At 39.6% G+C, this 23,493-nt stretch overlaps 2 protein-coding genes across 2 annotated transcripts in view; both read left to right on the forward strand.

Annotated features, from left to right (window-relative positions):
• Window positions 1-5,763, forward strand: part of LOC109960677 (golgin subfamily A member 4-like) — a 7,635-nt gene extending 1,872 nt beyond the window's left edge. The window contains exons 2-4 of the mRNA XM_020600950.1: window positions 1,233-1,310; window positions 5,525-5,593; window positions 5,707-5,763. Of these exons, the coding sequence (XP_020456606.1) occupies window positions 1,233-1,310; window positions 5,525-5,593; window positions 5,707-5,763 (204 nt within the window). The remainder of the gene's footprint in view (window positions 1-1,232; window positions 1,311-5,524; window positions 5,594-5,706) is intronic.
• Window positions 5,764-6,242: 479 nt separating this feature from the next.
• Window positions 6,243-23,281, forward strand: LOC109958582 (golgin subfamily A member 4). Its single transcript, XM_020597321.1, has 19 exons — window positions 6,243-6,296; window positions 6,398-6,495; window positions 7,077-7,224; window positions 7,902-8,092; window positions 9,433-9,516; window positions 9,868-10,015; window positions 10,093-10,271; window positions 10,600-10,698; window positions 10,799-10,954; window positions 11,304-15,094; window positions 15,218-15,339; window positions 15,776-15,906; window positions 16,662-16,748; window positions 18,959-18,979; window positions 19,175-19,243; window positions 19,579-19,654; window positions 21,485-21,582; window positions 22,441-22,527; window positions 22,667-23,281. The coding sequence occupies exons 2-19, from the start codon at window positions 6,406-6,408 to the stop codon at window positions 22,679-22,681; spliced, it is 5,592 nt and encodes a 1,863-aa protein (XP_020452977.1). The 5' UTR covers window positions 6,243-6,296; window positions 6,398-6,405; the 3' UTR covers window positions 22,682-23,281.
• The last annotated feature ends 212 nt before the right edge of the window (window positions 23,282-23,493 follow it).

Genomic DNA, 23,493 nt, shown 5'->3' on the forward strand with positions numbered 1-23,493 from the left:
GAACATCAGCGTACGGTCAGGGTCGCCACAATATTAAAGGTTATGAAAACAACTGCACAGATGTTTCCACTTGTAAGTTAAAGGAAGTGGAGACCCCTCTACAAAGCTGCTTCATTTGCGATTTAACTGTAATTTGCCGTGTATTTAATGGGTACGTCATAGCCCTGCTGGTCAGGTTCAACCTGTTCTACCTATCAGTGTTTTATGTTGTATTCATTTTTTAACAACTGACTTGCCATCTGGACAAAGATTAATTGACCTTCCCAGAGCTCTCTTGTCTTTTATACAGTATGTCAGTGTTGTTTGTCAAATCTACTTTGCAACTGGCATGACTGAGTTTTTGTAATAGTGGTCAAGTTTCTTTATGTTTAAAAATATCTTTTCTACACTGTGGCGTTTTTACTTTTTTATTAATGGTTTGAGTCACTTTAAATGCAACTTAGCCCTAATGTGGACCAAACTTCAGTTTGTTATTTAAAGTTTGTACATGACACCCAGTGTCTTGCTGCAAAATCTGCATCTTAAGCAGACTGGGTTCAAAGCTAAAGTCAAACCATGAACTATAATAAAAACATTTCCCCCTGAAGGTGTCCTCTGGTGTCTGACACCATGACATTAGCAGCAGATCCCATATGTCCTGTAAGTTGTGAGGTGAGACCTTCATGCATCAGGCTTGTTTTTCCACACACCCCCAGCCATCCAAGTGGTGTAAAAGTATACACAATAAATCAGACCAGTCCACCATTGTTCGTTGCTAAATGGTCTAGTTCTGATGCTCACATTCCCATTGTAGGTGCTTTCAGTGGTGGACAGTGGTCAGCGTGGGCATGCTGTGGCTACACAGCAAGGTGCGATGCACAGTGTGTTCTGACACCTGTTTTGATCTCCTTGTGCATGGATGAGCTTTTGGTGTCTGTAACCCTATCACCGGTTTACCATGTGTCCTTTCGTGGACCACTTTTGCTAGATGCTGATCACTGCAGACTGGGAACACCCAACAAGACCTGCAGTTTGGGAGATGCCCATGTCAGAGTCGCTTAGATCCTTACACTTGCCCATTTTTCCAGCTTCCAACATATTGACTTTGAGAACTGACTGTTTACTTGCTACCTAATATATACTGCCCCTTGGCAGGTGCCACAGCAATGAGATGACCAATGTTTTTTTCTTCACCTGCCAGTAGTTTTAATTTTGTGACTGATCAGTATATACTATTTTATTTTTATTGACAGGTGGGCCTTGGCGACCGGCATAGCAGCCAAACCCCCCAGTTTCATCATGATGGCACACCCTCTCCCAGTGACAGAGAGGTGAGCATGGTGTCACCTTGTGATAGATATATCTTCAATATCTATGAGCTGAAACTGCAGCCTGCAGTGTCATGCCCTTTTCCCAGCTTACAGTATATCCTAATTTTCAGAGCAATGTGTCTGTCAGTCCCCAAAAGTTTGTTCCATGTTTTGTTTCGGCTAATGTTTTCTCAGTAACAAACCAGTGCCTTTTTGAATGCTTTGCCAAAAGAAAGTAAATCAGTGACCAAGTAGTGCTTTCAGCTGTAGGCTGTTAATAATTTTCACTACTGCTGCCTCTTCTCTCTGTCCCCTGCTGATCACAATTTGTTAATATAATAACGATTATTCATGAATATTATTGAAGATCCAGTACTTCAAGCAACAGATTTCTCACCACAGGGTCCTTAAAATGTCACATGGGCTGGAATAACAGTGCGATAATTGATGTTGTATAGCGGTCTTCACTGTGTTCTTATTATATACATGTATGGTCTGTTAACACTTCTCTTCATTTAACTACCTGTATTCTCACGTCAGACAATGAAGTTCAAGGCATTTTGATGTTAGTCAGCAAAAGCATTTGGCCAATTCTTGTAATGTAATGTAATCTTTTGTTAAAGAATATTGAGGGCCAACATAAAGTATCAGTGCAGAGAATCAAACTATATTATTACAGTACTTTGTTTAGTCACACAACTTGTGTTATTTTTCATTATGATAGGTAAACTGCTTAGCCAAGAGATTCTCATTCAGACACACTGGTGAAGAGCAGACCATAGTCAAACATGTATATGAATAACTGATGTGCTCTCTTGCCAGTGTTGCAATATTTTGCCCCAGTGGATATGGGCAAATGTATGCAAGACTTGGATTCATTAGAAAAAGGTAGACCAGCAGTGATGTACTGTGTAAGACTGATGATGCAGCATATCTCTTTTTAGAGTTTAGATATGAATGTTTACAGTCTTTAGATAATAAATGGCTTAATTACTCATTTATGGCAAGGTCTCTACTTTTAAACACTGCAGACCCTGAACTGTAATAGTGACAGTGCCGCTTTTGGTCAGGTGTCTGTGCTCCATCTCCTTTATGCTTTGGAAACACACGTGTAACATGGGCTTCTTATCATCACAACATCTGTTGTCATCTCACAAATCTTTAACAGTTTGACAACTCTGAAAGTACAGGCTAGATTTGATAATTGTAAGCAGGTTTATCACTTCGTTGACATTGTAAGACTACCTGCAGAGATGTCAAACTGTTAAACATAACATGAATGTTGACTCAGTGTTTCACTTTCTCACTTTTCTTATTTTTCTTCCTATTTCATATAGTGTCTCTCCCTCTATCTCTTTCTCCTCCTTTGATTTCTCTCCATCCATTTCAATTTCTCTCAGTCAACCTCTTCTGGACAGTCTGGTTAGACACTTCCTTCAGTGCTGTTTCACACTCATGGTGTTGTTTTGCTCATTGCTCTCTGTGTTCCTCTTCTTTCCCCACCTTTCGTCCTGTTACTGCACTGACGGGGTCAGATGCTGGCCGGGATGATAGCAGAGCCCGCTTTTCTCTCTGAGTATACTATCTTTGCTCTGGACCATTCAATACAACCCAAAACGGCCCAGGTAGCCAGTGTGGTGAGTTTATCCTCACTTCCTGCCTTTTCCTTATCATCTTTCTCCTCCTGCTCCTCCTCCTCGTCCTGCCCTGTTCCTTCCTCCCATCTCTGCGTATCTGGGGAATCGGTAGAGAACTGTGGCCCAAGTAGGGACAGCTTGTTTCCCGCTCTGTCTCTTGTTTCCTTTGGATTTAGCAACAAGAAGGCATCTTATGTTTAGGCTAACCCTGCATCTAATGGGGTTTTACACTGTTAGCAGAAACCACACAAGCTTCTGTCCATGATTATTGCCCTACCTTTCATTTAGTATGATCAGATCACAGAACTGAATATTGCCCCCTTGTCCTTAGGTATCTTGCTTGCCTTAGAGATCCTCAGCACCCTGTTATGTTGCCTGATGGCCTTTGACCCTTTCCCCTCACAAGTCTGTTTATTTGGAGAGTTTACTTCACAAGTTATGGGCAGGTTTTTTTTTTTACTTTTTTTAGATGCAGTTGTGGAGCTCAAAAACTAGATATGTGTTTTATATATCGAGGTGCAAAGACGATTGGTGACACATTTCTGTTACAAACAACACATTCTGAAAGCTGCTACTTGGTGTACAAGTAGCATGTAATGTCAAATGTTTGGTTTAATAAGCTAATTTTGTTTTGCCTACTCCTCCATGTGAAGGAAATTTGCCTAGCTATTTGTAGTTCCTGTAATGTCTAAATCTATTTTAAAATGATAGTTTTATCTAAATGCTTTCTGAAGCCACTGTATTTTATGTTGCAAACAGTTTAACATTGATTGTAAGAAATATTAACTTCTCCTGGGGTCAGTGGTAACCTGTGATTGATCTTCTCAGTGTTTATTAATGCAAGAAAGGACACACTGGTCTTGATATCTTTTATCTTGTAAGACTCTTTCTGGTCTAGAATAAATATAACAGAAAAAGCTGCACCATTCTTAGCAGGATAAGCTAAAACCTTTTTCTCAGTTGGTATAACCTTTGTTCTACTTTTGTCAGTAATAGATTGCAGAAATCAGTGAGTTATTGCTTTCCAGTTTGGAGACTTCGAATATATTACAGCTACATATACAAGTGTCCTTATCATCTCCTGTAATTAACCACAAATTTCTTAAATACATAGCATTTTGCCATCTACATCCTGTCAAATTGTTATCAACATATTCTTATAGTAAACTCATCAAATTATTTTATTACATTTCTAGATCCTTTGACATTTTATTTTGTAGGTACAAATAACCAAATATATTTTGCCAGCTTCATTCATGAAATCTCTGTGTTTCTTTAAGTTATGTGTGTGGTGGTATTTTATCAAGGTACTGGTAGTAGTTACGATTGTGAGTCACAGAATGTCGCTCTTGTGACAATATGGATGGCTAGTGTTCGTGCATGCAGTCCAGAAAACAACGGCACTACAGTCTTGGTCTACTCTTCACCTCCGTGCAGTAGGTCTTCAGGAAAGTAAGCAAGCAAAAGTGACAAACCTAAGTGAGATAACACAGTAAGTCCAGCAAACAAGTGTTTGAGGTAACACAAGTAAAATTTGTTCCCTACTCCCCACAGTGTTCTTGTAAACAAACAAATGGTATGTTGTCGTTCAGTGTTACTCACCAAAACACAGTTTTCTAGTCTAACAAATGTGTTGAATGAATGCATTTCCTTCATTATAAAATATTTTCAAAGCTAATTTTTCTCAAAAGAGTGAGACCTGCTGACATGTATGTTCTACCTCCTGCACATCTATGGGAACAAACAAAATGGAATCCATTCATTAAGTCAGTGGTCCATAGTGCTTCTCATGGTCAAAACCTGATAATTCCTTCACATAAACCTGTAAAAATAAAGTGAGCATCAAGCTCAGTGGCAGTCAAATGAGTTTCTTTAATACTCATTTAGCCCTGTGGTCCCTAACACATTGAATTAATCACCCACTAAAATAAAGTATTTTTACATTTTTCATTTTAAACCCTGTAAAAGTAACTAGATGGGCCAGTGATACATTGTAAACCCAATGTCATTATCTAGCCCCCCCGCCAGAAAAAATCTGTTGCTTAAACCCAGACCCAAGAATGACTGTTGTTCCATTAATTTAAACTTCCACAAGAAGCAGGAAACGTTTTGCCTAGGAATCCAGAGGAAGGAGTAGCATGGAGCTGGATAAGGGAGGAGAACATTTGCTTACTCTGATCCTGCTTCTAACAAGTCAGCTAAACCAACTAAGCCGCTAAATGTCCTCTTACATCAATATTGTCTGTGCTCTTGTAATACAGCTGCATATGGCACTGCCAAGCATCTTTAACTCAAATACTGGCTCTGCAACTTGACTTTGTCTGTTTGTTCTGACTTTGTGATTGTTCTGTAGAGTCTAGTTTTAACCCTTTTTTGTTCATTGTACAGTAGAGATGCCTTCTGTTATGTATATAACCCCTCTGTTTTTTCCTATCTGCATGAGGGTACCCACTGCCCCTGCATTGCTCCCAGCAATACTAATATTGCTCCTTTCAGAGTAATCAGGGAGAGCCACACTGGGTGTGGATGACTAACTGGCCCAGGACAAGTTCATTAGCACTGTATTCCTTTCTCTGATAATGTCTTGTTTTAATGCAGAGTGCCTCTAAAGGAGCTGCGAGGTCTCCTAGAGGTAGCATCAGTGGCAATGGAAGTGCATCTCCTCAGGCAAGTGTATCTTTTCCTGCCTAATTCTAAAACATAAAGTTAATGTTATAATGCTGCTGTTCATTCTTTGATTAGATAAAAATTTTCATGTAATGTCTCAAACATCCTAACAGAGAGAGGAGCTGCAGTCATTTGCCCAGAAGCTGCAGTTAAAGGTTCCGACTCCCTGACACATTTGGGAGAAAACGAGTCCCCTGGTGCCCCCACATATGATCCCCCCTCAGACATTGAGAGTGAGGCTGAGGAGCCACCAGGAAGTGCAGAGTCTCTTTCTAAAGAGCAGCTGGTGCACCGACTGCTTAGAGTGGAGAGGAGCCTGGGGAAATACAGAGGGAAATACTCAGAGGTGAGAATGGCTCCTAATGGATTAAAATATTTATTTATATTATGTATATCAATTACCAATACAATAATTTATTATAGTAACTCTTTTTTGCTTTCTGTTTCTACCCCTTCATCTTGCAGCTGGTTACTGCTTATCGAACAGTACAACGGGATAAAGAAAAAACACAGGTAATATCTTTTACCTACCATGTGTTGGCAAATTTTTTTTATATGATCCCCAGTGCTTTTCCCATCAGATGTTTTTTTAAATGTAGTATCCTGAATTGATCAGATATTCATTTCTGTTTACCTTCCTCTTAGGCCATCCTCAGTCAGAGTCAAGATAAAGCTCTCCGTAGGATAGGGGAGCTGCGGGAGGTATGGCTCTCTGTTATGAATGTTGTTTCTCTAGGTCAGTATCTGGCTTTGTTTTTTAATTAAAATTTTACGTATGAGTGAACATAATGAGTTATCTCTAGGAGCTTCAAATGGACCAGCAGGCCAAGAAACACCTACAGGATGAGTTTGATGCAGTTCTAGAGGAGAAAGACCAGATGATAACTGTCCTCCAAACACAGGTGAGTGTGTGTTGGTGCGTTCTGTGAATGATAGCATAGATATTTGCTTGAGGTGGGAAGTGAAGATGGCAGAAGTCCATATACAACATGAGGAAACCCGTGTCTTCTCCTGCATTGTAATTCAGGGTGGTTTGTCTCAGCACGGTCTGTATTTCCCCAAAACAAAGTCAAGAGAAAACATTTAATTAAGGACAGCTGAAGAATCAGCTCATGTGTTGATCTTTGGGTTTATTAGCAATTAATAGTCTGACAAATTTCTTTACTGTATACTTTATACAACAGTTTCTCTGAAGTGATAACTACTTCTGTATAGAAACTATGTTTACTACAAGAGTATACTGATGTGAAGAGTTTTCTCAGTGTAATTTGTTACATAGCTTAAAGTCATAGAACTTGGCTCTTTGTCCTTCATACACCTGCAACATGTGCATCTAACACTAATAATGGAAAAAAATTAAGCTGCACTGTAAATGCAATAAGTTATATGTACAAACCTAAGCACCCAGGGAATAACATTTGGATTTAGAAATCAACTTAAATAGTCAGAGGGGTTTATTTAGTTAACCTTTTTTTTCTGTCAGGTTGCTCTGTTGAAGAAAAGAGTCAAGGGGGTGTCTGGTGCACTGCCACCTGACGGTGATGTCCCTCAGCCTGAAGATGCTCAACACTCTGCTTCTGCCACACAAAGTCCTTCCAAGGAGCAAGAAATAGAGCCTGAGGTCACCGAGGGTAAGCTTACTTTGGCTGTACAGATGTGTTACAAATTTAAGGAAAATCAGTCCAAGTGAACAACACTTTTTAGTAAAGTCTCTCCAGAACAGCTTCAGTGCTCCTCTGTTAGAGGGAGTCAACTTCATTCAACCAAAACATATTTTCTTATTGTGTTCAACACACTTTTTCATGCTTATTAGGCCATTCAGTAACCAAGAGTTGCAAAAATTTGTCAATTATTTAATATACCAATTGATAGAAAATTAACGGGCAGCTATTTTGAAGCATAAAATCACAACCGTTTTCTGGTTATACCTTCTTTAATGTGATGAATTGATGTTCTCTTTGTCATACAAAGTAATAAATTGAATATCTTTAGATTTGTTGGTTGGACAAAACAAGATACTTTGACTAAAAAGTCAAAATGGCCATTTATCCTAATGATTGACACTGAATAAAAAGATAATAAAGATAGTAATTGGCAGATTTTTATTCTCACTCATATATCCAGGATTTTCCTTTAATTTATGACCCATATGTATCTTTAAATATTTATTTATATATTTGCCTGCCCAATTTAGTTAGAAGCAAACTCCAAAGTCAACATGAAGATGCTATACTGTATGTAATATGTCTGACATTTCTGTTTATGGAACTGTAATGTTTTTAACCAGTGCATTTTATTTTCTGGCCAGGAGAGGGCAACAGTGATCCAACCAAACTTGTGGAAGCTCTGCAGAAGAGAGTGAAGAGGCAGGAAAACCTACTGCAGAAGTGCAAAGATGTAATGCGTACACACAAGGAGCGGAGCGCTCAGCTCAGCAGTGAGAATGAAACTCTGCAGGAGCAGCTGCAAGAGAGGCTGCAGGAGCTGGAGAAGATGAAGGTATATAATGTGTTAACAGGAATGATGCTGGAGTGTGGACCAAGGTCTTTTTTCAGTCACCTCAATCTATAAATCTTTATCTGGTAAATGTATGAATGTTCACTTTATCACTAAGGTACTCAGTCAATAAAGTATTCAAAAGTACAAAGTATCCTGTTATTTCCAAATGATAATCTTGCAACAGGGACCTGTTAGTAATTGTTATGGCAGTAAACTGTAATCATAAAGTGATTAAATTAAAATGGAATTAGCTGAGATGCTGCAAATGACTGAACAGTGTGTTCAGGGTAATTCATATGCTGTAAAATGTCTGCCAGAGTTGTTATGGTCCACTGATAGTGCGGCTTTATTATTGTTCACGGTGGATAGTTGTGGTCCTCGGAGTCCAAACATCCTAATTCTCCAGTGAAGCTCCAGAATGAGGGTTTGTGTCATGTCAGTGTGACATTACTGAACCATTTTGCTTCCGTGGTATGATTTACTTGTTTTGCTCTGATGTTTTTTCCTAACAGATGTTTGTTGATACAAAGACATTGTGCTTGTCTGTGACTGTATGTTGATTGACTTGTTTTCTTGTTTTAATGCCATAATGATTGTGTTGAATCTGCACTCTGTTTGGCAGTAGGGCCTTTCCTGTGTCAGGCTTTTAGCCCTCTTAAGTAGATAAAGACATCCTGGAACTACTGGGCTGGGCTGTGCTGTGCTCATCCTCATCCTCTGCCTCTGACAAATATCCCACAAAACAAACAATCTGTCTGATTTCAGGCCTTCCGCTCAGGGATTTTTTTATTTTATTTTTTTCTTACAGTGAGGTTGACAGTATTGTTTAGTGTATTTTTTGTATATTTACAGTAAATTTACTTATTTTCAAATTAGTTTTATGAACCTTTGAACATTATAATACTATTGCAGCTGAGTAGACTCCTTGTGGCACACAGATTGAACAACCGTACCGCAACCCAGCATTTCCTGTTTAGTAACTACTAGTTGAACTGTGGTGGCACAGAGACACAGCTACTACATGCCACTGCTGCTAAACTGGGCTATAATTTGGGTTGACTTGTTGGTTTAGCTGGGCTTGTGTACACCTTCTGGTTATTTGACTTGTGGGTGAGGCATCCTGGGTGGTGCAGAAAACCTCTCATTTTGAAGTTATCTGACCAAAGCATTTACATGATATGAGGCCAAACATTAGAAATGACCTGTGTAAAGTGGGAAATATAGTTATACTAACAGTAAGACAAATGCTACCAATCAAAGGTTTTGACTGGAAGTGTTTTTTTGCATTCTCCTCTGTAATTTTGTGTGTTTTGTAATTTTGCTATGTTTTATGTTTATAGGAGCTGCACACAACAGAAAAGACCAAGTTGATCACTCAGTTGCGTGATGCCAAGAACCTTATTGAACAGCTGGAGCAGGACAAGGTGGGTGAAGCATTTTTCAGGCTTTAGTTACACCTTGTTTGAAGGTCCTGCAAGTGAATCTACTTGTATTAGAAGACTAGATATGGTTTTTTTACTCTTCCGCTGAGTAAAGACATCAGATACCTTGAAGCCCCATGTGGTTTCTCTTAAATTTTGATCCTAGCTCTGCAGGATGGACCGCAGCTTATAAGATCTTTGTGCTGAAAGCACTTAGTCAAAAACAGTTACATACACAAGGTTTGAGTGACTTGACTGTTTATAATACAGAGATAGTACTTATCAAGTCTACATCAATTTCAGTGTCAAGTAATTTGCTCAGACTGTATAGTTAAAATGTTGTCTTTCTTTTAGGGAATGGTAATTGCTGAGACGAAGCGCCAGATGCATGAGACACTGGAACTGAAAGAAGAGGAGATTGCACAGCTACGCTCCAGACTCCAGCAGGCTACTGCCCAAAAAGAAGAATTACAGGAACAGAAAGAAAAGGCTGAGAAATCAGGTGAGTGGAATTGACCTCTGTAAGTTCAAAGGAACATCTTTTTTGAGTATGTTAATGATTGTGTTGTTTTTCCAAAGCTTTTGAAGAACTTGAACGTGCGTTGGGTGTAGCCCAGAGGGCAGAAGAGGCCCGAAAGCAGCTACAGGTTCAGCTGGAGGAGCAAGTGAAAGAAGTTGAAAGGGCCTGCGAGGAAGAGAGGAAGAATCTGCAGCATGAACTCCTACGAGTCAAACAGGAGGTTGTCAACATCATGAAGGTCAGGAAATGACTTCTGCAGAACCCTCATTCATTTATTTTCATTTTGAAGAAGTCATTGGTAAACTAAGATAACTGTGGTATTTCCATGTGAATTGGTTGTTTTGGTTGTTTCTTTGAACAAGACATGTTAATAGAAGCTGAGTACTAACAATGACTCACCAAGTGAATAATAAAATAATAGTGAAATATCATGACTCTGTTGATTTTGATGTAGTTTTTTTGATATTTACAAAAATATGAAATGTTGTAAAATGTGTTTGAGGACACAGAAAAGTACTATAAAAATCAAATTTCTCTTTATATTTATTGATATTAATTTGTACTAGAAATCCTCAGAGGAAACAGTGGCCGGCTTAGAAAAACTCCACATTGAAGCTTTGGCAGCTAAAGAAGCAGAGATAAATGCCAGACTCAACAAATCTGTGGTAGGTGCTGAGTGTTTTCATTCATTACCTTTCACAACATAAGCAAATAGATCAGAACATTCATTTTTAAATTTTAATATGACATTCTTGTGCTGCTTAGGAGCAATGCAGAGAGGAGTTTGCCCAGTTGGCTAATGAGCGAGAGCAGCAGGTGTCTCTGGCTCTGGAGGATGCAGAGTTACAAAAGACGGCTCTGAAGGCAGAAGCTGATAACAAGATTAAAGAGATACAGCTGGAGCTAGAAACTGCAAGAACTGTGAGTTTCTTTGTCTTTGTTTTCACAACGGCTTTAAAAAGGTTTTACAGTGATAATATTGTACCTCATATCTTGGTGAAGTTGGTTTTATTTTTCGAAGTCATCTCACATGCCAGTGTGTTATTACAGAGCACATTACATTTGGTTAAATGCTGAAGTGAATTTTTAAGAAGGCAGTAAATTGACAAATTGTAGAGAAGAAATGCCATCCCTCTATGCTTCTGAAGTTTTGAATATTTGGCGAACTGTCAACCATGTGCTTTTTAAAAATTTTTTTAGAACTGTAAAATTATTAGCTGTGTTAACTTTATAAAATAACATCTAACAACCTACATGTATGTGATTGCAGAGAATATTGGAGCTGGAGAGCTCTGTGGAGAAGATCTCACAAGATGAGTCAAGTCTCTCCCATGAACTTCCCAGTCAGCTTGATGAGCTGAAGAATCAACACAAAGAGCAAATCTCTGCATTAGAGAAAAAGCACCAGGAGCAGCTGGAAACGGACAAGGGCGTCCTAACTGAGCAGCATAATACTGCTGTTGAGGAACTCAAGGAAAAACACAGAACTGAATTGGAGACCCTTCTGAAAGATAAAGAGCTGCAGTTCCAAGCACACGTTGAAGACATGAACCAGAAAACATTAGAGAAACTGGATGCAAACCAAGCACAGCTAGAGGCAGTTTCCTCTGAACTTTCTGAGGCTTTGAAGAGTAAAAAGCTTCTGGAGGAGAAGTTGGTGGCAGCTGAAGAATCTCACAGTGTAGCCCAACAGGAACTTGAGAAGAGGTTTCAAGATCAGGTGGTAAAGCACAACGATGAACTTGCAAATATCAAACAGGTGCATGAGCAGTCACTTGGAGGTATAGAGAAAACTCTAAAGGAGGAACTTAACGCATTGAAGATTGTTCTGAGAGAAAAAGAAACGGAAATTGAAGAACATGTCCTTCGAGAAAAAACACTACAAGAGGAGTCACTTTCCACTTTACAGCAACTAAATGTCAAGGTTAAGGAACTGGAGGAGTTGCAGCAGAGTTTGTCACAATCCCAGCTGGAAAACAGAGGCTTAAATGAGTCTAATGCACAGTTAAATAAGATGTCAGAGGATCTTGATCAGTGTAAGAAGGACATGGTTGATTTGAAGCATCAGTTGGAAGTAGCAAAGAATGATTGTCAACAAAAAGAGAAGTCACTTGAAGATCTAGAGCATCAGTTACAACAAACCAAAAATGAGCTCTCAGAGCAGGAGAAGTCATTTACTGCAGAACTGAACACTAAGCAGGAAGAACATATGCTCCTCAAAAAACTGCTAGATGAAGAAAAGGCTGCCCATGAGAAGAAGATTAAAAACACTATAAGTGAGATGGAATCCAAGCTGAAAGCACAAGAAACAAAAATGGAAAAGTTCAAACAGAGGGCCAAAGAAATGCAGGAGAATTTTAAGAAAAAGCTTCAGCAGAATGAAGAAAACATGAAGAAGGAACTTGCAAAGAAGGAGACTGAGATTCAGCAAAAAGAACAACAAGTTCAAGAAAAAATTCTTGAGATGGCCCAGAACAGTTCCCAAGGCCTCAGCAGTGCCGTTTCAGAGCTGCAAGCCAACCATAAGGAAGAAGTGGAGAAGTTACGTGACAGCCATAAGCATGAGATTGAGGAGCTGGAGCGCCATTGGCAGGAGAAGTTAGGACAGCAAGAAGAGGAAATAATGGAGAAGCAGTCACACATACTGCAGGAGAAGGCTCAGGAACAGGAGGAAATAAGTCAGCAACTTAGCAGAAGCAAAGAGGAGAGCGAGCAAGTGTTGTGTGAAATAAACAATTTAAAGGAGGAACTGGCAATTAGAGAAACCACTGTGCAAAAGCTGCAACAAGAGCTTAATAAAACAGTGGATAAGCTCGAAAGTTTGTCTCAGGGTGAAGTGTTGCTCAAAGAGCAAATTGAGTCAGTGGAGAGGAACCTTAACCAGGCTCTGAATGAGAGAAACACACTCCAAGACAAGCTGAACCTAACAGAGGAAGAGGGCAGACAGAAGTTGAAGACTTTGTCAGATAAGTTGGAGGAAACAGAGAAGCAGCTTCAAGCACTGGAAGGTTCCAGATGTAAAGAAAGTGAAGATTTGCAGAGTAAATTTGAGGACACTGCCATTCAGCTACAAGCCAAGGAAGCAGAGTTCCAGCAGCGCCTAATAATGATCAGCAACCAAATGGAGCATTACTGTAAAGAGGTTCGGTCTAAAGTGGAGTGTGGATCTGATGAACTCTGTCAAAGGATTGAATGTAGGGTGGACGAGCTGAAAGATAGGCTGCTCTGTAGTCAGAAAAAGGTAGAACATCTAAAAAACATCATCCTCACTAAAGCAGACAGAATTAGCACTTTGGAGGAGAATCTTCGCCAGCAGACGCAGGAGAATACCAATCTATGCATTTCCCTAGAACAGATGAACGCTCAGGTAAATGCTCATATGGAGCATATCAAAGCCTTAAAACATGAGAGGGAGGATCATTCTCAGTCTATCAGTGAAAACGTTCAGAAAATTGAAGAGCTGAGAAACGCAAACAAAATTGTATCAGACATTATGAAAATGAATAAGTCACGCATCAGTGAGTTGGAAAGCATCATCAGTGACTTGAAAAATCAGGTAGCAAGTAGCATAAAAGAGAAGGAGGAAGCCATAAATCAGATGAACCAGCAGTATGAAGAGGAGAGACAACAAGCTGCTGCTCAAATGAAGGAGACCATTGATAAAGTAGAGGAGCAGAGGAAGGCTGCATTAGAGCAGGCAGAGGCACTCAGGACTAATTTATCTGAGTACGAGACAAAGTTCACCCATAATGACAGCAGTATTGCTTCCCTGCAGACCAGGCTTAAAGAGCTTGAGCAAGAAATCTCTGAAAAGAATGAAGCAGTACTAAGGCTGACGGCAAGTATTGACAATCAGTCCATCAGCAAGTCTGAGATGGACCAGGTGTTGAGTGAGAAAGAGGAGAAGGTCAGTGGACTTACCTCAAAGCTGGAAACTTGCATCCGTCAACTCGATGAGCTTCAGGAGCAGTTAGCCTTAAAGACAAAAGAGTGTGAAAAACTCACAGCTGACCTCAAAGAGCAACACAGCATCAGGGAGAATGAAAAGAGGGAGTTAGTCGAGCAGCTGCAGCAGATCCAGGTGCAGTGCACTCAGAATACTAACTCGGAGCAGGAGATGGTAGAAAAACTGCAGTCCCTTGAGGATGACAACCAGAAGTGTAAACGTGAGCTTGAAAGTCAAAGGGAGGAATTTGAGAGGATGAAAGATGAGATTCTCAAGAGCAAAGAGGAGAGTCTGAAAGCAACCGAAGAGAAGTTATCTGCGGAGAGTTCTCGGAAAGTATCAGAGCTGAAGAAGAAGGCCGAGCAGAAAATCAGTCACATTAAAAAACAGTTAACATCTCAGCTTGAGGAAAAAGAGCAGATGATCAATACACTTCAGACTAGCCTAGAGGAAATCAAGAGCAATGAAATGTCTGGCAAACAGCACATGGAAACGTTAGAAGAAAAAACAAAATCACTCGAGGAAAGTTTTGTCAGGCTTAAGGAAGAGCAGGAGAAAGAACTTGAACTGGTTCTGAGTAAAGAAAGACTTGTGAAAGAAAAGTCTTTGGAGGAATTAAAAAACATGTACGAAGAGAAGCTGTCCTCACTACAAAGAGAGACAGTGCAACAAGGGGAGCTCAAAGAAGCTGAATCAGCGCTACACGAAATCAAGGAAAAGCTAAAAGAAACTGAAGAGCAGAAACAAAACCTTCTTGCTGAAATAAATCGCCTGAAAGAAGAAATACGTGAGAAGGATGCTGAACTCGATCACCATCGGTCAGTTATTAAGCAGGTTCAAAATCAATCAGAACGTGAGGCTGAGGTGAAGGTGGAATGTAGCAGCGTTCAGCAAACCAGAAGCGTGATGGAAAACCACTCTCCGATGGAAGAAGTGGATGGTGAATCTCTGGAGGATCTCAAGATGAAACTGAGTCGAGTGAAGAATGAGAAAGAGAAATTCCACAAAGACTTCATTCGGCTACAGAAAGACATCCGATTACTGAGGAAGGAGCATGAACAAGATCTAGAATACATGAAGAAAGAGTTGTTGGAGGAGAATGACAAAAAGCTGAAGTAAGTTAAGAGTAATAATTTATAGAATAAGAAAATGAAACCTGCCCAACCTACATTTGTAGGTTAGGTGCTTTTGGTGTACATGCAAATTAAATACATTTGCTTTACTCTGTGTTCTAATAGGCTGGAGTTGGAAGATATGGAAATGAAGCACAATTCTGCTATCAAACACTTAATGAGAGAGTTCAACACGCAATTATCCTTAAAAGAGAGAGAGCTTGACACATCAGTGATGGAAGCCATTGGTGAGATGAAAAAAAAAAAAGTTCCATTCATAAAACCGAAGTGACAAGATTTACAGCTCTCCTGTACAGCATGGGAAATGCATGAGTTATATTTATTCTCTTTTACTGCGGTGAAATAATTTTGGTATACTGTGGTCTACTTATGTTCTTGGGAATAACTGCCTTAAAATGGAAAATCAAAGTAAATATGACTGGCTTTCATGTACAACAGTAGGGTGGAATAACAACCTGGAAACATGAAGCATTTTTTTCATCTTGACACCGGGTGGAACAAAATTAAGGGATCATTGCACTTGGAAACAGCCCCTGGGTTGCCATGTTTCCTCGTTTCCTTCATGGTTAAATCATGTTACATTCCAGATGGGATGTGAGTGAGTGGTTTGGAATATGAACTGGATTCTTTTTATGTGCTGTTCTTTCTCTCTACTCAACACAGCAAAGGCCCAGAGTGTTGAAGCAGAGCTCATCAGTAGTCATCGTGAAGAAGCCAGCCAGCTGAGGAAGGTGATTGCCCAGAAGGAGGAGGATTTGCACACGGCTGTTCAGAAATACGAACAGATTATACGGGTAACGTAAAGGGATAATGTTTTTTTTTTTCTTTTCTTAAATAAAATCTCTTTTTATAGGTTCAATTTAGAAAGGAGATGAACCACACCCACCGTTTAGAAGTGATCACTGCCCTGGTTGACAGCTATTTTACTTTCCCTTAGTGTAAAGCAGTAGTTTTTGTCCGACCTGCCTCTCGGCCCTATCAGGGCACCTCTTCACAGACGCCTCCAGTCATGTTATAAATGTTATTGTTTGTGTGAATTTTAAAAATATTATTTTAATGGTTAAAAAAAGTTCATACAATGTATGATGTTACAATAATATTACTGAGAGTGCTCAGTGACTGAATGTTTCAACTGTTTCTTTCACTTTCAGCTACTTCAAACATTTTATTTAGGTCAACTACATCAACTGTTTATCCATTACTTTTAGATGTCTTCATAACTATTTAAATCATTTATCCTTTATTTTAAAATAACTATTCAAGTATTTATCCTTCACATTTTTAGCTTTATCAACTTCTCTGCTCGCGTTCCCACTAGTTTAAACCATAAACTGTACTACTCCACAATCTTTTCAGTCTCTCTGGCCCCTTTCCTGGGGGAATCACTGGTCAGCAGCTTGTATAAAATTTTCTCCTTTGCCATTTCCAATTACTGTGGGAGGTCTGCAGTAAGGCAGTGATTTGAATGAGTGAATTAACCAGCATAGCTGAGTTGTGATGTTGAGATGAAACATAGGAAATGACTCAGCAATTGTATTTTCTTTTCCAGAGTCGAGAGGAGGAGATGGGGGAGAGAGTGTTGCAGGTTCAGAAGGAACTAGAGGAGTTACAAGCAAGGAACCGTGGCACTTCTGAGGTACAAATATTCTAACCCTACTGTACGTGCTCACCAGCTCTTCAAACATCTGTAAGTGATGTCACAACTGGCTGATCTACTAAAGACAGTTTTCTGGTTACTCAGATGTAGAACTGAATACTTGCAGCTATTAAAGTGCATTATATAAGAGACTGGAGGTATAGATACAATTTAAATAGTGATTCTGCAGAAGTTATAAGATATTTTTACAATGGCTACATGAAATGACAATGACTGTATAAAACAATTTTTTCCAACATCCTTCTAGGAAATACTGGTGTCTGATGGAAGCATTACTGGTTCTGAATGACAGGCACATTTTTTGTGTCAGTAACACAAGATCCCTTCAGGTTCTTCATTTGAAAGTTCACATTCAGTGTTAGACTTAACAGATATCAGCTGTCTTTTCTTTTGTCTTGCTTCGTAATCGAAGGATTCCATCTACCAAGTGCTCAGGGACCATTTAAGTAGTTTGCTCTGATCAGTCCCTTGCTCAGTCATGTGGCTGCTCTCCAGAACATGCAGGATGCTTGTGTGAATCACTCAGGGCTGTTCTCTTTAGAAAATATAGATTGTGAGACAGCAGCTAGACTCAGTTGCTGTTCTTAATTATCATCATATGATGCAGTTGTAGGCCTGAGATTTATTCTACGGTAAGACTTACATGCAAGATGTGGTCATATAGGACAACAGTTCTCCAGGGAGACATTTTACCCAGGTGTTGAGGTGTTATTAGACCCCTGCACTGATTCTTCTACCTTTACACACACATGTCCAGATGCACATAGACACAAAAAACTATGCTGCTCTCTGCTGCATTTTTTCTTGGTGAGGTAATAACTTATGGGTGGATAGTATGAGTTTATGCTCAGGGAGGCCTTTCCTTACTAGGGGCCTCACAAACCATTCTTCATTTAGATAGAAGGTCATTGTATCTCTCCATAGAGACAGCAGACCATCTCTCTTTATATAAGTCCTGGTGTGTCTGTGCAGAATAAACTGGACATGAACAATGCTTTAATTACACACTAATATTGTCAAAAAAACTCAAACATCTAACCCAACAGCATATGTGGCTTGCCGAACAGATTTATATTTTTATAAAAAAAAATAAATAAAAAAAGTTAAATCGGCAGTGTTTTCCAGCTCCTATGGCGGGATTCCGAGGCATTCCCAGGCCAGATGAGATATAGGTTCTCTCCGGCATGTTCTGGGTCTACCCTGAGGCCTCCTACCAGTTGGGTGTGCCTGGAAAACCTCCAGAGGGAGGCACCTTGATGAGATGCCTGAACCACCTCAGCTGGCTCCTTTTGATGTGAAGGAGCAGCGGTTCAACTCCAAGCCCCTTCTGCATGTCCAAACTCTGCACCCTATTTCTAAGTCTAAGAATGGCTACCCTGCAAAGGAAGCTCATTTCGGCCACTTGTATTCATGATCTTATTCTTTTGGTCATGACCATAGGTGAGGGTTGGAGCATAGACTAACTGGTAAATTGAGAGCTTTGCCTTTTGGCTCAGCTCCTTCTTCACTACTATGGTTTGGCCCCTATCTGCCTGTCAATCTCATGCTCAGTTTTACCCTCACTTGTGAACAAGACCCCGAGATACTTAAACTCCTTCACTTGGGGAAGCAGCTCACTCCCAACCCACAGGGAGCAGTCCAAATATATTAAGTGATGGACCAGAGCACAGTAAACAAATAAGGTGTCTTATCCACTTGTCTGTCTGTTGTTGTATTTCACCAGGAAGCTGTAGTGTTTACAAACAGGAGACCTTAATTATAAGAGAGGGTCTTCTAGCTCTGGCTTCTTGTTTGCATTGGCCATGATGTTCCGTAAGCGAGAGGCTTGGCTAAGCAAAGTGTGCTATGTTTGCACTCCAGTCTGCTGCTTAATATGTTTATGTAGGAACGTGCATTTGAAAAAATGTTCTGCATGCAAAACAAGGCTATTGTTAACTACTATTACAGATTGCATTCATTACACATTTGCAATGAACCTAAAGTCCTGTACTGAAATGGTCCACTATAAATACATGGACCTTTATACCCCTAGTCACCATGTTTTTTTGTACTGAAGGAACATGGTATCTAGTGCATCTGCGTGGCTCATTATCTATTACTGCATTGTTATTTTTTAGTGTTTTTGCACATGTATCTTTTTATTCTATTTTAATGTTAAGTATCTTTTTTTCTTATTCATTTGCGCACAGCTGAGTACAGAAGAACTGCAGGTATGTCTTTGTTTTATCACAGTATCACAGGTTTTACCATTTCTAGTGTTCATACAATTTTAGCCGGTTGGCACTGTAAACCAATTGTTTGATCAAGAAAACATGCATAGTTGACTGATAATGTACTGTTTTTGCACTGCCTTACAAGTTTCACTTCAGTTCTGTTTGACATTATTGCTCTGATCTCTGCCTCAGGCTCAGCTTGCTGAGAAGACGACTTTGCTGAGCGAGGCTCGGCTGAAAGAGCAGGAGTTTGTAGAGAGAGTGAGTGCCGGGCCCTATGTTTGCAAGGACAAGCGAACAGCAAATCTCTTGCGTTGTATTCTCAGGATTCTGTGGCCTCTGGCAAGAGTGGCTACTGCTCTCCTGCTGCACAGCACATCTGTTTACATTTGGTTGAACCCTTTAAACAATTAAAGCAACACCTCCCACAGTTTTTCTCATAGTCATCGTTTTTACAAACATCCCCTCAGGACGATCAACAAAATGCTTGTTTCCCATGCAACAATTAAGCAAATGCATACAATTAATCCACTGGAGTCACATTGCTTTTTTTAAAACTATTAATCCGTTCATGCTTGTGTTTTTATCCACATTAGATTCATTCGCTTGAGGACAAGATTAAATGTTTCCGCCGAAAAACTGTTGTAACTCATCTCGGGAGCCCATTCCAAGGTAATGTTAACACCATGAATCACTTACAGTACTTCTTTTTGAGCCACTTTCCTTTTTATAATTATGTAGTGTTAAAATTTAAATCGTAATAGTTCTTGTCCAAAGAGCCTAGCTGCTCTGTATGATTTCAGAGTTGTGTTTTGACACACTACCAATAATCTGCCAGCATCTGCATTGCTTTGTGGACTAGAAATGGGACAAGAGATGCAGACTCTGAGTAGTGTGTGGTCTGCTTTAGCTATGCTCGTTTGTGTGATTTTTAGGCGAACTGGTTAAGATTGAAGCTGTGGTTATAATTAGGGCTTGGTTAAGGTTAGAGTTAGACATTTAACCGTTGTGGTTAAGGTTAGGGTAAGCCTCTAGGGTCTGCCTGTAACCCAATGCAGTATCCTCAGTATATCATAAAGCGGTCATGGTGTTTGTGTGTGTGTATATCCTCCTCTGAAACCTCCCCTGCTGGTGTTAAAGAGAATCTGCTGTCAGAAGCGGGGGCGGTGAAGAAGCCATCCTTGTGTTTAATGGGTTTTACAGATTGTGGTCTTAACGTTTCCCACACAGGACCCTGCAGCACACAGACGTCTCCACTTCCAGGATTCTATCCAGCCACTCTGTCCTGTATTTCCTTTGGACTTCAGTACTTACTACAGACAGTATTTTCTACTCATGCTGTCTGACACATACATAGCTGTGGTTTCAGATAGAGGGCTGATCACAAGGCGGTTGATATCTGGTTTTAAGTCTTTAGCTCTGTGATTGGCAACATAGGGTCATGATGACAGAGTCTAGGATTTATTGGTGACAGGCTATTTCACACCAGAGATCAAAGAGTTGTTTGCACTTCTCTATCACCGTTTCCTTTCATCTAATCACACGGTGTCTCTCTTCATATGCTGGGACGTTTGGTGCTGTCTGAATGATTATTCCAGATAAGCAGAGAGCGAGTGGGTGTTGTTCCACTTTAAAGACCTGATGGGGATATTTGACTTACAGAAGCAATAGTCTTAATTGTTACCAGCCCTGTCCAAGTTATGGCACAGATTTTCCCATTCATAGTTTTTAGAGGGATAATGGTTTTGCAGCTTTGGGCAGAGAATTAAAACAGTCATTCTTAGACTTTTGCAGCATAAAAGTGCCTAATTTGAACCCATACTTGTGTAGAAAGTGGTTCTGTCTTTGGTTGCTAACACAAGCATTATGTTCTTGGTTATTGTTTTATTTATTTATTTTCTAAGTGCCAGAATTCAGTTGGCGTATTTGACAGTGAAAGGCCTTGTTGAACTTTATGCCAGTGTACTTTGAAACAGAAGAAGAAAAAATCACTACTGTAAACTCGCACAACTAATTTGTAATAGAGTGCCATGGTACCAAGTCTTAAAACTCACGAGTGAGTTAACATTTTTGCACTTCAGGTTCACTCCCCCCGAGGTCAGTGGGTTTTCTTTGAATGGGTTTCTGGTTAGGCGCCTGAAATAAGCTCTGTGGTTAACACAAGGCCAATATGTTTTGTTCTATGACATTAAGTAAACCAGTAAATACCCCACTCATGATTTTTAAATCTTTTGTGTCTTTAAAAAGACGGTTGCTAGCTAGAGGTTAACTGAGTCTACAGTTGTTGTTGGGGACATCAAACGTCATTGCACCAAACATGGAAACATTTACTCACTAGTCCACCTTTACAAACTTCGTGGTTTTATACTCAGGCGTCTACAAACAATTCTTGAAACTTGAGAGGTGTTAAAGAGAGAGGCACTTTGAAACTGTTAGAATGTTCATGAAATGAACTGACCAGGTCTCAGATGGTTAAATGGCTGTTTTTGCTTGTTTGTACAGATCCTGGATTCAACGGCACTGATGCACTCTCAGAGCCCGCTGAGATGGAGTACCTGAGGAAGGTGTTGTTTGAGTACATGATGGGACGGGAGACGAAAGTACGCTTCTTTTTCTTAAGTCGTTATGTACAAAACATTGAGTGATTGATTCAGTTCCATCTTGATAAACAGTTGGTTGACTGTAACAACACTAGTTTCACTGTAAAAATACTAGAGACAGTAATGGAAAAAAAGTCCAGGACTTTGTTGGTCTCTACCTGAAAGTCTCATCTTGTATTTTATAAAGATATTGGTACGTTGTTAGTCCATTAATCAAAACATGCAAAATAGCTACACTGAAATGATGGCATCCAAGTATCAGTCCATACCATTTTTTACCATTGAAATTAAGAATGCTGTCGACATGGTCTTAAAGTCAGCAGGACTTCCACAGCTCTTCAAGCAGTCTTTATGTGAACATAGCAGACCTCCCTGTGTAGAGGATGTCCTCCAGGCTGCCTGCAAGCACATACATCTTGCATGACGCAGATTTGCCTTTTTCAGTCATGCTGGCCTTGTTTAGTGTTGGTTGAGTGGTTAGGTTCCCTACGCAGCAGCTCTGTTTCTGATTAGCCCCTGTGTTTATGAGGAAATACATGCACCCTGGTAGATAGGCCTGGAGATAATTATACCAATGATGGGTTTTTTTTTGTTTTGTTTTTTGTTTTTTAACTCTCTTTCGTTCTTATCACTTGTATAAATATATTTATAAATGCCTCAGAACAGGCTTGATATGATTGGATCATATGTGTCAAAGAGAGGGGTTGGTGTATCTTGAAATGATAAATGAAGATAATGAGATGTTTTGACACTATAACAAAATCAAATTTTGTATGTTGAAGGTGAAATTTCAGGCTTTATTTTTTTACTTATTATTAAGCTTTTCATTGATTTATTATTATTAATCCTCATCCACAGACGATGGCCAAAGTTATTACTTCCATGCTCAAGTTTCCTCCAGACCAAGTGCAAAAGGTTTTGGACAAAGAAGACTCAAAGGCAGCTGTAAGAACCTGTTTACCTGCTGAGGCTGCTTTCATTAGCTCATTCACTGACGTTACCTTAATTCCTTTGCAGCTATGACTCTAATTATTCATTGATAATGATGATTAATTGAATGAATTTTCTATCTGTGCATCCACAGCCTTGGTTACGATGAGCATCTGAATAATTTGGGTGCTTTTGGGTGAAAATCTGCTGCTACTGCTGCTGAAGGGGAAGACTCCCGTGTATTTGATCGGCCCATCTCTCGGCATTTCTTGTCATTTTATGTATATGAGTGTTTGTGTGAGGGCACACTGGGGCATAAATGAGTGGTGTGCAGTATGTGTGAAAATAGAAACACAAATCTTCCATAAATCTGTGAATTTTAAGTCAAAACTGAGTTTAATTTATACGTTTTAGGTTAAGATAAATGGCTTTTTATTTAGAAGGTGTTTATAGAGATTGGCTTGTGCAATAAATGATATCGTTATAATGATGCTGATGATCTGCCAATTTAGGTTTCAGTGTTGAGTTGTCTAAATCACTTCCTCTGTAAAACTGTAAATGACCCTCGAACTGTGCAGTCGCACCACATTAAGATACTGGCCTCTGGACCTTGTATGTTTAACATAGCTTTTCTAAGCTTTATATTTTGTCACTGACATAAAAACACAAAACTGTAAATTGTATTAAGATAATTATCACTGTATTATAAGGCACAATATGACTTGCTATACATTTTCAGACTAATGAATTAAATCTTATTTACAGAAGACCTTTGGTCACTCCTTTATCCTTATCATACAGAATTTTCCATGTTAAATCTGATACCTTATCACGTTACATGGGTTTACATCAGGCTGTCTAGCAGGATAAAGCATAACATGTCCTGTTGACAGAGAAACGTGGAATCCAGACTGTTGGTGGTGGGTCACATACTTAGCAGACATAACCTTTGTTCACTCTTTAATTCTTTCCACAACTGAA

This window comes from Monopterus albus, unplaced genomic scaffold, assembly GCF_001952655.1.
Source record: "Monopterus albus unplaced genomic scaffold, M_albus_1.0 scaffold3.1, whole genome shotgun sequence".
In the NCBI taxonomy this organism is placed as follows: Eukaryota; Metazoa; Chordata; class Actinopteri; order Synbranchiformes; family Synbranchidae; genus Monopterus; species Monopterus albus.

Excerpts from the sequence above, each read along its gene's own strand:
- LOC109958582 (XM_020597321.1), top strand. The coding sequence starts at position 6,406 with ATGGACCAGCAGGCCAAGAAACACCTACAGGATGAGTTTGATGCAGTT. Across the intron at positions 10,016-10,092 it reads AGAAAAGGCTGAGAAATCAG|CTTTTGAAGAACTTGAACGT; the intron begins GTGAGTGGAATT and ends GTTTTTCCAAAG. Across the intron at positions 10,955-11,303 it reads AGCTAGAAACTGCAAGAACT|AGAATATTGGAGCTGGAGAG; the intron begins GTGAGTTTCTTT and ends ATGTGATTGCAG.